The sequence below is a fragment of the Sceloporus occidentalis genome, unplaced genomic scaffold, assembly GCF_023333645.1.
Source record: "Sceloporus occidentalis isolate IW3139 unplaced genomic scaffold, rSceOcc1.0.p SCAF_1, whole genome shotgun sequence".
In the NCBI taxonomy this organism is placed as follows: domain Eukaryota; kingdom Metazoa; phylum Chordata; class Lepidosauria; order Squamata; family Phrynosomatidae; genus Sceloporus; species Sceloporus occidentalis.
In genome coordinates, this window is record NW_028316981.1 from 184,027,258 (window position 1) to 184,040,188 (window position 12,931).

At 42.0% G+C, this 12,931-nt stretch overlaps 1 protein-coding gene across 2 annotated transcripts in view; it reads right to left on the reverse strand.

Moving 5' to 3' along the window:
- Positions 1–117: 117 nt before the first annotated feature.
- Positions 118–12,931, reverse strand: part of LOC149323015 (kinesin-like protein KIF17) — a 31,963-nt gene continuing 19,149 nt past the window's right edge. Inside the window, exons 9-14 of one of the 2 annotated variants that reach the window (XM_089486251.1) lie at positions 12,787–12,920; positions 10,497–10,728; positions 7,111–7,369; positions 6,105–6,178; positions 3,778–3,883; positions 118–1,750 (exon numbers count right to left, since the gene is read on the reverse strand). In XM_089486251.1, coding sequence (XP_089342377.1) covers positions 1,554–1,750; positions 3,778–3,883; positions 6,105–6,178; positions 7,111–7,369; positions 10,497–10,728; positions 12,787–12,920 — 1,002 coding nt within the window. In that variant the 3' untranslated portion in view covers positions 118–1,553. Of the gene's footprint in view, positions 1,751–3,777; positions 3,887–6,104; positions 6,179–7,110; positions 7,370–10,496; positions 10,729–12,786; positions 12,921–12,931 lie in introns of both variants that reach the window. The other variant, XM_089486250.1, reaches the window with a different exon arrangement.

Below are 12,931 nucleotides of genomic sequence, written 5' to 3' on the forward strand. Positions count from 1 at the left end.
AACTCTACTGCTATGAAGATTTCACTTTCCTTCTGTTTTGGCACATACCCCTTCAGAAACAACAGAAAATATATGGAACTTGTGGAATGTAAAGCAACCAAGCAAACATTTCTCATTAACAGGCAGTTTATTGTGCTCACATGAAAGGTGAAAATGAAAAAAATAAATCAATACACATACAGTGTCTAGAAGTAATGTGCAACCTCTACATGGATCCATTATGGGAGCTTGTTCTACTGTTCTCATCCAGAGGAAAAAGTAACTGTGCAAACCAGAACCCCAGGTTTAGTTTCTGGGTGTGGATCTTGAAAATGACTTGATTTGCAAACTTCTGGAAGTATATGAATAAGGCTGTGAGAATGCTGCTGAAGCTCTTGCTACCCCAAGGAAGGAGGCAAGAGCACATTCTGGATTGAGGTGATCTCAGTGCAGATTGGAGCTCTCTGGAAGACTCCACTATAGCTTGATGTACATGGAATCTATGTGGTTTTCTGAGTGCCAGAGGTAAAAAGAATACAGAGCCTTCAGTGCAGAAGAGGAACCCATTGAATAAGAAGCAGTTATGTGGAATCTATATAGGGTCTCAATGCAGTCCTTCCCAACTTGAAAGACCTAAAAGCTTCCTTTCTGCCCTCAAGCAACATCTAAGTGCTGAGGGGATGAGTAATGTGCAAGATACACTCTCCACTTGTTAGCAAGCTTCCAAGCTTAGGCACTTCCTCAGGTACCTCTGATGGGAAAACAGTCCCATCAGGACTCTTTCCTCCCTCCATCCCTCTGCCATAAACACTCCCACCTTGCCCAGCACTATCAGCTGCACCTTTTAACATTGCTGGGTGGGGGTTTGGCCAATTCCATTAACTTTTTTAGCTTTCAGATTCTCTTCCTTGAGCTTTATTTGCCCCAGTGTTGTTCAAAATCCATCTCTCCACCCTTCTCTAGAGAGGTTTCTCCTTGGGACCTCATTTCACTCCTGAGTAGGCCTCTTCTGTCATTCTTTTGGAAATGGTTGCCCTTTCTCTCGCCTTCTCTCTTCCTTCTCAAGAATCCTCTGGACCAGAATCAGGATCTAAAGTGAGTTGAACAGGCAGGATGAGGCTGCTATCCTGTCATTGATCTGAACTTTTGGCAGTAGGGGAGGGATGGGACAAATTGTGCCCAACTATTTCCTGCCCTGTTAGAAGTTAGGGAGAATGTAAATGCTTGTTGTGAGGTGGAGGAAGCCAAAGGTCCATCATCTCTAAGAATTCTTAATTTGTCTCTTCTAGGTTGGGTTTCCATTACAGATGCTGTGTACAGCACAGAATAGGAGAGAAAGATGGGCTCAAAAGGCAGTGTTACTACAAAATGGCAAAAGGATGGTTCACAGTGAGAGGTATCAGTCCCAACTTGAACATGGAAGGCTGGTTAGACTAACTGTCTGTGGGAACCAGCATTTAATTGCTTTCACTCTCCCACAAAGGGAAATAAAAACCATGTAAAGCAGCTGCAGCACCAAGACAGTCCCACTGAGGGTGAACAGAAGGCAGCAAGCAGGCTAGTACTGCCCGGAATCAGAGTGCGTCTCCGCTCAGGTTATTCCGGTTTTTCTTGCGTTTTGTCTTGGTCGAAGAAGAAGGGAGGTCCAAGGATTCTAGGCGAAAAGGGCGTGGCTGGGGCATCTCCACTATCTGGGCAGGGGAAATTGGTGCCAAGCTGCAAGTCAAGATAGAGGTGGTGGTGTTCATCAAAGGGGGCGAGTTACGGGAAACTGCCAAGAGAGAAACAGAAAGAAAACACTGGGGTGCTTAGTCTAACTCAGGAGGGGGAATCACGTGTCCCTCCTCATGTTTGACTGCAACTCTCAGCATTCTTCATACTGACTAAGGCTGACAGGTGCTGCAGTCCTACAACATTGGGGGAACATTGGCAGCACCTAACCCCATCCCTGGTCTAATTGCAACAATAACAAAAGCCTCTCTGCCTATATGAAATCCTCCTAGGAGGAGCCAGTCTTCAAGCCTTCTAAAAACGTTTATTCACAGCTTCAACATGTGGGCAGAGATGTGGGTTTTTAAAAATTTTGAGCCAGTGTGTCATAGTAGTTTGAAAGTAGGACTACAACTCTGGAGACCAGGGTACGATTCCCCAGTTGGCCATGAAACCTGCTGGATGACCTTGGGCAAATCACATTTTCTCAGCCTCACGGGAAAGTAATGGCAAACCTCCTCTGAACAAATCTTGCCAAGAAACCCCCATGATAGGGCTGTCTTAGGATCACCATAAGTTGGAAATGACTTGAAGGCTTACAACATACAGTCCTTAATGCGGTGAGGACTCAGAGCATGTGGCCCTCTACATTTTGTTGGACTGCAACTCCCAACCAGTCCTAGCCAGCACTGCAGATGCTGGAGGATTGTAGGAGTTGCAGTCCAACATCTGGAGAGCTGCAGATGCCCCATTCCTGGCTTAGTGCAGATTTTGAAATGCAACAGATGATGACTGTATTAATGATGGGCACAGTGAGACTAAGACCTGACATTGAGAACTACTGTAGCTTCATAGTATAGCTAGCCCAAAACATTTTATTGCCTAAGACAGAGCTGTAAACCAAGTCAAAGTGCACAGCATCTCAAGCCAGCCATGTTATTTTAGAACCTGGGGTACAAAACACTTTTAAGTGCTCTTCTCCCCATCCCTGTCAATAAAATAAACAAATAAATGACAATTTGCTCCCTGCTCATGGCAACAGTTGTTGCTGTTCTTGTGTGCTTTCAAATCATTTCTGACTTAAGGGAGAACCTATCATTTGGCTTTCTTTACAAGATTTGCTCCAAAGGGGTTTGCTATTGCTTGCCTCTCTGAGGCTGGGAAAGTATGACTTGTCCAAACTCATCCAGTGGGTTGCCATAGCTGAGTGGGTAATCAAACCATGATCTCCCAGAGTCCTAGGGTGCATCTATACTGTAGAAGTAATGCAGTTTGACACCACTTTAAGTGCTGTAACTCCATCCTATGGAATCCTGGGATCTGTACTTTTACAAGGTCTTTAGTCTTGCTGGTGCCTCTCAAAACTACAAATCCTATGATTCTGTACAATGGGGCCATGGCAAACTGCATTATTTCTACAGTGTAGAATGTAGATGCACACCTAATCCAACACTCAACTGCTACAGCATGACAGTTTGCCTGAATTAAAAGTTTAAAGTCTGTTCTCATAAATTCACTGGTGGCACTAGGCAAATTATTTTCTCTCACCTTCAGTGATTTCAGAAATATTGACCCACTTTACCAGGTTGCTCTAATCCACAATGGTTACTTTTTTATTTAATTTTTTCATCTCCTCACTTCCAAGCGTTGACTTAAATTACCACCATTTCTACATTTCACAGGATACACTGATATAATAATATAATACAATATAAAAACTAAATTCTAAACTAATTCCAATTCTAACTAGAATTATAATTCTAGTTATATCCCATCCCTGGTCTTTATTTAATCATATATTTTTAAAAAATAATACAGAATGATAACTATGCAAAAGCTTGAGAACAAGAAGGAGAAATAAATGATTAAAATAAGTAAGGAGCAGGAGGGGGAGCCCCACATACACTGAGAACAGAAATGGGAATCTTGCAGCCTTCCAGATGTTGTTGGACAGCAACTCCCAGCATTCCTCATCAGTGACTATGCTGGCTAGGGCTGTCGGGTATTCCAGAAACACAACATCTGGAGAACCATATGATTCCCACCTCTGTGTTAGAAGAAAAGGCAGTGAACACCGGAAAGGTTTACCATGGTCAGCACTGAGAATCTGGCTAGCCCGTTTTGAGCGAAAATAGTTACTGGCAATGTTCTCGCTGTCACTCTTGCTCAGCATCACCTTGTAGCGATCTTCTTCCTGCTGGAGACACATACAAGCAGTTACCACTAGTTTATCATTATTAAGCCCCAGTAGGTCACTGTTGTTATTGTAATTTTTACAGACGAGGGAACTGAGAGTAGGACCACACCTAAAGTTGTAATTTCATCCCCACATTCACATCTCACATTCAACTTTACCATCTTAAATGCTAATGTGTGTTACTTCTCTGTTTTGTTTCTACATTGCTATCCAAAAATAAGAAGGGTACAGATTCATGGGAAACAATAATCTAAGGACAATATCCAGACCAAGGTGAACATTTCAAGCTTCACTGAGGTTTAAGTACAGGTTGAGTCTCCCTTATCCAAAGTGCTTGAGATCAGATTTATTATTATTATTATTATTATTATTATTATTATTATTATTATTATTTTGGAATAACTGTATTTTCACATATGTACACAATGAGATATCTTGGAGATAAGACTCAAGTTTCCACACAAAATTAATTTATGTTTCATATGCACACATAGCCTGAAGGTAATTTATACAATATTTTAATACCCTTTTGTGCATGAAGCGAAGTTTGTGTACACTGAACCATCAGAAAACAAAGGTGTCACTATATCAGCCACCCATGAAAAAAGTTTTGGTTTTTGGAATATTTTGGATTTCAGAATTCTGGATAAGGAAGACTCAACCTATGTAACCTTACATTTATCTAATTGGAATCAATGATATTTAATTAAGTTTAACCTCTAGTTTAATTTCTGAGAAGTGGTAGCACTATGGAATATATAACTTTGAATGAAAAGTGAGGGGCTTGACAGACCGCCCCAAAAGAGCAGGCTGGAGCTGCCCGTTTTTGTTCCTGAGGGAGCCTGCAACAACCAAATCGCACGGGCTCACTGCACCAAAAAGAACCTACTAAAAGTGGGCTCTTTTTGGCACGTGCGGCCACTGCCATCAGTGCACCATTGTGATGCACTGTGGTGCATCAGTGACGCAAGCGTGATGCCCCGGGTGGCCACCATGATGGTTGCACCACTGCCATGCACTAGGGCTCGGGCCCATATGGTCACTGTGTGCTCCCAAGCCCGACAATGGCGCTTTCTGTCCATCTGTACCAGGCCTAAATGAACAAGAAGAAACTTTTAAAAGTTTTCTCTTTACTAATGATATAGTTAGTTGTCACTAGAGACTTTCCGACTTATCATGGTGCTAACCATGTGTCTGAGTTGGATTACATTAAGTTGCAGGTGATATCTCACATAATGGAATGCTCTTCTATTAGGAAGGAAAATCTCTCCACATAAAAAACTAGCATCTCAGGGAGAAAAAATAGTTTAGATTTCTGCTTCTTGACATACTAGTTTTCTAAATGCACAGACTTGAGTGTGTGTGCCCATTATGTGAGTCCCCCATACAATGAGTAACAATTGGCAATTACAAAAGACAGAACAAACCATAGAAGACAGATCCATTAATGACAATTAGCAAAGAAACTGGACTTTACCAAGACTAGTTACTCTTTGCTACTACACACTTATAGCACTTTAAATACCACTTTAATTGCCATGGTTCCATCTTAGAAAATCCTGGGATTTGTACTTCAGTGAGGTATTTACACCTCTCCTGGCCATGGAATCAGGGGCCAATTTTCTGCCTCTGGGACCCTTTGCAGGCCACATAGACTGGCAAAAATGCCAAAAACAGCAGGATAAAAACAGAGGTGGCTGGAAATCACAGGATTCCTTTATGCAAAGGGATCTTGTAGTACCTTTGAGGCTGACTGAAAGAAAGAAGCTGGTAGCACAAACTTTCATAGACTCAATTCTATGAAAGCTCATGCTACCACAGCTTCTTTCTTTCAGTCAGCCTCAAAGGTGCTACAAGATACTTTTGCAAAGTGATTTTCCAGACTGACACGAAGGGTTCTTTTAAAGGGGTGGGGGCTTGGAAACCATTTAAAAGTTGAATTGCCACTTCTAGAGGTTTTCAGAAGAGACGATTCACTTTTTTTGAGGGGAGCAGAAATTGTGATTTTTGATGGTTTAAGGGAGATAAAAACCGCCTTAGGTGATTGTATGTGTCCACAGAACCCTACTTTGCCCACTCATAGCATAGAGCTGTGACCAGGAAAACACACTCTCATGACAGCAAATCAGACAGAATAATTTATTAAATTTACACTGCACCTTTTGTTTGACTTATTCCCAGTAGGTAGGTACAGTGAAAGTACCCCTCTCCAACTTACCATGGCCACTGCATCTCCATTTTCTGATGATGAACTCCTCCTGCCTGTTTTGCTCTGTGACATCGATGGCACTGCTATGAGAGAAAAGGCAATAGTGTCTTTTGGGTCTTTATCATTTCCTTCTGGCCAATATCATGCCATCTTCTTCAGCTATTGCATAGCCTAGGGGTTTCAGTGTATGCAGTTTTACTCAGGGCTGGCCAAAGTATGGCTTGCTTTTGAAAACACCATTAGGCAGGGCTGCAGTAAAGCTGCAGCTGTGTTATTGATGGAGCTGATCAGAGGGTGAAATCTTCTGCTGGTGGAGTGAGGAGATCCTTTACTCAAGATGAACCACTTTAGGCAGGGTTGGGGAATGTGTGGCCCTCAAAATGTGTTGGACTAGAACACCCATCAGTTCTGATCATCTCAGCCAATAGTGAGGGATGATGTGAGGTGGAATCCGACACCATATGTTATTGGATCAGTGGTGGCTAATGGTTCCCATGTCAGTGGGTTGGTGAATCCACTCCATGCCTGAGCTAGCTTTTAAGGAGTTCTCCTTTAAGGATAGTCAAAACATGGAATGGATTCACCACCCGACTGACATGGGAGCCACCGGCCACCACTGACCCAATGACATATAGTGAGGCATGAGCTGCCCAGCCTTGACTTAGTGTTGTCTCTTCTATATGTGATGAGGGAAGCATGGTAAGAACTAGACTTGCCACCAGGATGCCTAATTAGATGGTACATCAGATGTATCTTTGCATTTAGTGTGTAGGCTTTTTTAAAAACACTAATGTAGTGGATAGATTATTATCAGAATGGCAGGAATGTAATACTTTCCCTACTCTGGACCTGAGGAATATCTACCTTCTGAAGATGCAATCTGCAGTGGGAGGAAACTCCCATTACTGCCTTGAGGCCTTAACTAGTGGTGAATATAAGCATACTTTAGAGCAAGCTATTTCCTGAGCAAGACTTTCGAGAGGGAAATGTGGCAAATTTATGGAGCTCTTCTTACCAGATGGAAGGCTGATCTTTTGAGTGACAGGCTCTGGGATTTTCCAACAACCTGATTCCTCATCCCAGGTGGACTCCCGCTTGATTTTATCAAAGTTGCTATAATTACAGTCCCGCCGTATCAGGGGTTGTACTTGGTCCAAGAGCTGCTGATGGAGCAGAAGTTCCCGTTCTTGGCGCCTGATGGTGGCCAAATAATCAATCTTCTCCAGTTCAAATTCTGATTGGAGGTCTTTGATTTCGGTCTCAGCCACTCGCAACTAGGAAACAATGAACCAGTTTGAGAACAAGTAAAACAAATTGGTAAGAGCTATACAATTTCATAATTCATGTATCCTGAAGTAGTGCCTGTCAGGCTTCCTGAAAGAAACACTAAGATATCAAATAAGCAAGTTTACAAGCCCTGTCATACGGGTGGCTCTCTCACACATACGAGTTTTACTTGGTGACTTTTCCATGAGGGTCAAAAAACACACTGCAGAAATAGTCCAGTTCGAGACCACTTTAACTGCCCTGGCTCAGTTCTAGGGAATCCTGGGAATTGTAGTTTATTGTGGCACCAGAGCTCTCTGACAGAGAAGGCTAAATGTCTCACAAAACTATAGTTCCCAGAAGTCCCTAGCATTGAGCCAGGGCAGTTAAAGCAGTCTCAAACTGGATTATTTCTGTAGCGTGTTTTGAACCTGGATGACAGGTAGCTGAATATGTGAGTGAAAAGCAAAATATAAACTAACCATAGAATGTTGCTATCTACAATGGCTTACTCATAAAGGCAAGTAAAGAGCTCTTGTGGCATCTTTGAGACTAACTGAAAAAGAGAAGTTGGTAACATGAACTTTCATAGATTTGAGTCTGCTTCCTCACATGCAAGATCCCTTTTCCAGACTAATTCAGCTATGTCTTTGAATTCATAAAAGTATGCTATCACTTGATGTTTCAGCCTTCATTGATGAGTTAAGTTAGTTGTGCAAGACTAATTTCATTTCAAACTAGCCATTGATCACCTCATCTGCCATATTTTTTAATCTCCCTTTTCAAGCCCAATTTGAACGTTATCATAGTATCACACAGCAGTAAGAAACAGAACAAAAGACAGCATGTCCCGAAACTGAAACACAAATAGTCACGTGATCTGGCAACCCAAGTGGATGGGAGAGGCAGCGTTCTCACAAAACTGTATGAAACCCGACCTTGGGGAATCAATTTTCAGTGGCAACCATACACACTGCATGGATGCTTGAACTGGGCATGGTTGGAACTGTGAGGACCATCCAAAAGGAGCTAATCCTGTGCCTGTGTCCTTTAATGATACAATTTATACATGACATCTCTTTTGAAGCCAAGATAATGAAATTGAGGCTGTTGTACTTTGACCATGTGATGAGAAGGCACAACTCATTAGAAAAAACAATAATGATAGAAAAGGTAGAGGGAAATAGAAAAGCAGGAAGAACGCATAGATTCAATCAGGGAGGTCATGGGCCTGAATTTGAGGGAACTCAGCAGAACAGTAGAGGATAGCGGGACTTGGAGATGTCTCATCCACAGGGTCACCATCAGTCAGGACTGACTTGACTCATCCAAGTACAAACTGCACACACATTACACCCGTTATTAAAAGCTTGTGTGTATATGTGCCTTCAAGTCAGTTGTCGATTTATGGTGACCCCATGAATTTCATAAAGTTGTCTAAGACTCCCTGATTGAATCTTAGGCAAAACAACACTCAGAGATAGTTTTGCGGGTTCCTTCCTTTGAAATATAGCTTACAGCACCTGGGAATCATTGGTGGTCTCCCCTCCAAGTACTAACCAGGGCTTTGCCTAGCTTCAAAGATCAGACAGGATCTGATACCTTTACAGTATTTAGACCCATGAAAAGCATACATCTACATTGCCATTTATCTGTTTAAACCACAGGTCTACGTTTCAGACATTTCCTGACTCTAGAGTAGGGATGGGGAACCTGTGGACCTTTAGCTGTTATTGAACTATAGGTCCCATCAGTCCCAGTCAGTCTGGTTAATGGTGAGTGATGATAGGAACTATAGTTTGTCTATTGTTGGAAGGGCAGAAGTCCTCCAGCTCTGCCCTAGACTCAGTGTGCAAATCAATCTGCCATATAAAGGCCCATTTATACAAGGTTCACCTTTTCCTTGCTCTCAGGCAATAATGAACTGATGTTAGTTCTCTGTGTGGTCCACTGCTGTGTTTTAAATTTATAAAGCAAGAGAACATACTTAGTATCTCTCAATAGTTAAAGCATGACTAGTCTGTCCTTCTTGAATCCTGAGCACTGTGGAAAAAACATGAGAAGTACCTAGTTGGACTAAACTAAGGTGTCATTTCTCCAGCATTCTCTACAACAATCCCATTAACCAGCAAGTATTAGGTGAACTGGTGAAAAATCACTGAACCAGGACATGTGACTTTTTAAGACTACAATCCCCAAACACGCACACCCATCAGTATGGGAGTTGAAGTCCCACAAAGTAACTTTTCCAAGCTCTGAGTGACTTGACTTTCAATGAAGTGCTACCTTCTCCTTGCAGGATAACAACTAATGAAGAAGGGTTGGGCACTTTTGTCTTGAGTAGCTTGTTTGAACAGACATTAATTTGGCAGATGCAGGTGGTCCAGAAGAGTAATGAAAAGCCAACCCTTCTGCAATTCCATATCCTATATAATCTAGTAAAGATGAAAGATGAAAAGACTGTTCAGGCCTTTGCAGAAGCTTTATCTGTCTTCCTCCTAAGTTTCTTTTCTCCTCTTTCTCTCAATCTCTCTTTAAAAATTAAAATTAGAACAAGCAACACACATTACTTTGGATGCAACCGAGTTGTGGGTCCTCCTAATCCACATACTGAAGCACAATGTTTCAAAGATTATGGGAAGAAGGGTTGTTATTTCCTCACTTCACATCTATGTATTTTAAGAGAAGAAGGTGTGAATAATTTTCATATGCACCCAACTTTCCCAAGTGTCATGGTCACATCTTGTGTTGGGTGTCTGTGAGTGGGGAAAACAGCCCTTGCCCAGCACTATACAAGGAGAAAACAGTAAGGAGACAAGATCCCTATGCTCTAAGATAGTCAACCGTTTATTTCATTTAAAACAACCAGATACTTTTCGGCCTGTATGAGAAAAGGCTTTTTTCAGGGGCTTTCAGCAAAAATCACTGGAATTGTAAACACTCTCCAAAACACTATTAAAAGAGTCGTTTAATAGAGACTGAAATGTGTTGGGCTTTTTTAAAAGGAATAAACAGCTGACTTAGAGCAGGTGGAGCTTGTCTTCTTACTCTTTCCTGCTCTTAAAATGATTTTCTGTATTCTCTTCACTACAGCACTGTACAAAACCTGTTTGCTTTTGAGGGGAAAAGAATCACCTTTTCCTTCATCTTCTCCAGCATTTTGCTTTTGGCTCGCACTTCTTCTTGGATGGAGTCATAAACATTGAGCAGGACCCAGTCACTGCTGTCTTCATCTGATCTCTGTAGAATCGCCAGCAGCTGCTTTTTTCGTTCATCCGCAATCCTCTTGCGCCGTTTATGCTTCTCCTTCAGGTCTTTGTTCTTGGCCTGTTCTCCTCCTACCACCTGTTGTTCCAGCATCTGCAACCTGAAGAAGTCAAGAGAGGGGTCTTAACCCAATTACAGTCCTCCCTCCATTCTTGAGGACTTGGAATCTGCATCCCTTGACTATCCATGGGAGGCAAACAGAGGGGGTTAAAATGGGGTGCGTGCCTGTGAGGGCGCACCTCCATTCTATCCAATAGGCTCTGAGTGATTTTTCCATTTTTGCAGAGGGAGAGGGTGTCCAGAACGGATCCCCCACAAAAATGGAGGGAGGATCGTAATATTATTATTATTATTATTATTATTATTATTATTATTTCCTGCCTTTCCCCCAATTACAGGGAGTCAAGGCAGAAAACAACAAGTATAAAACAATACAATTTAAAAACAGTGCAAGCAATATTAAAATATATAAATGTAAAAATTAAAAAACGATTAAACAATTTTAAGAATTAAAACAGTTATAAATTAAAATATAACATGTTAAAATACAAACCATTAAAATTTGTATAGTCCAGCATTAAAATCCCAGCCCTTCTCAACTTAAAAGGCCTGACTGCACAGGAACGTCTTTACTTGGTGTTGGAAGGATAGCAAGGATTGCACAATCCTGGCCTCTCTAGGGAAAGAGTTCCAAAGCTTGGGAGCAGCCACAGAGAAAGCCCTCTCTCTTGTTCCTATCAAATGTGCCTGAGAGGGTGGTGGGACTGAGAGAAAGGCCTCTCCAGATATCTCAATATTCTGGGGTGTTCGTACAGGGAGATACGGTCCTTCAAAGAGCTTGGACCCAAGCCGTATAGGGCTTTATGGGTCAAAATCAGGTGGGAAACACTGGTTCTCAAATGTTGGCCCCACTGCTGGTTCATCCTCATCATCAACTGTGCTAGCTGAGGGTGATATGAGCTGGTTTTCAATAATAGGGCCACAGGTTTCCCATACCTACCCTTCTCCCAGTACAACTGTAGTGAGCTTCTACCACTAGGAAAATGGATGTTAAGAGTCCTTGTCAGCATCAGGACCAAATGTTAACAGATGTCCAGTGATAAAATAAAGGTTAATCGGTATTAGGTACTTTGTTTAATATTTTTTGCATAACCAATCTGAGGCTGGGAAAAGATGTGAAAACTGAGAATGGCTTAAGGGAGTGCATTTTCCTTTGTTACTAAGCTGGTTTCACAATTCTGAAAAGTTACGTGTGCGGGGAAGATGGGTCACACTTACACACATAGATTTAACTTGCTTGCTTCTGCACTATATAACCGTCTTTATTGTCATCACTACAATACAGCCAAGAGGCTCTCCATTTAGTCAGCCATGAGAAATTGGGAACTTTTATCACATGTGAGTTTTAAATCGCAATTGTGCAAGAAAACAGTCCCTTTGGGGGTACTTATCATATGACATTGCCCCTGACCACTTGCTCTGATGTGCCTCTGAATCATTGGTAGAGGGCATGATCCTATAACTCCAGAATTGTGTTACAACTTTTAAAAAATTAAAAAAATGAAAGGTAAGGTGGGTAGGACATAGTGTTAGAGAGGCAAGGTTAAGGGAGAATGAAGAAGAGAGTGCACAGGGACCATCAATGGCACCAAACTCCCACATTATGATATTGAACAGAGGTCTGATCATCAAAGTTCCCAAACTGGTATGTTTCTGTTCTCTTTACATAACATGATTGCAGCAAAACTGAGGCAAGACCAAAGCTCATGTAATAAAGTCCTGGATCACTAGGTAGGGATAGTATGGGTAAAATTAGTTGTTTGGGACCCAGTTCTGTCATGTACTGAGAAAGAATGCTGGACTCCATCAGGAAAAGGGCTGGCTGCTGTCTACCATCTGCTGGATCATTTGCTATAAAGAATGTTTATCTTATAGTAGTAAAGTGTGCCAGTGTTCTGTACCAAACAAAGTCTTGGGGAAGCCTAGAACTAAACCCAATTCCAGAACAGAACCACAGGTTTTCAAACTATTAAAGGCATTCGATTTTGTTATACAGTGATGCATACATTGTAATGGATACAAAGTAATGATCATATGGCTTGATTTCCTAGCTGCAGCATTCCGAAGCCTCTCCTTCTATGTCATGTTCATCACTGACCTGGCAAGCACTTGCTGCTGGTTCACAGGCACAGGGAGATCCTCAGCCACACTGGTTCCAGGTGTCCCCGGTCGGATCGATTTCTCCATGGGCTGCCCCGTGGAAGGAGCAGGACACTCAGCTGTATCAGACTCCTGAACATAAG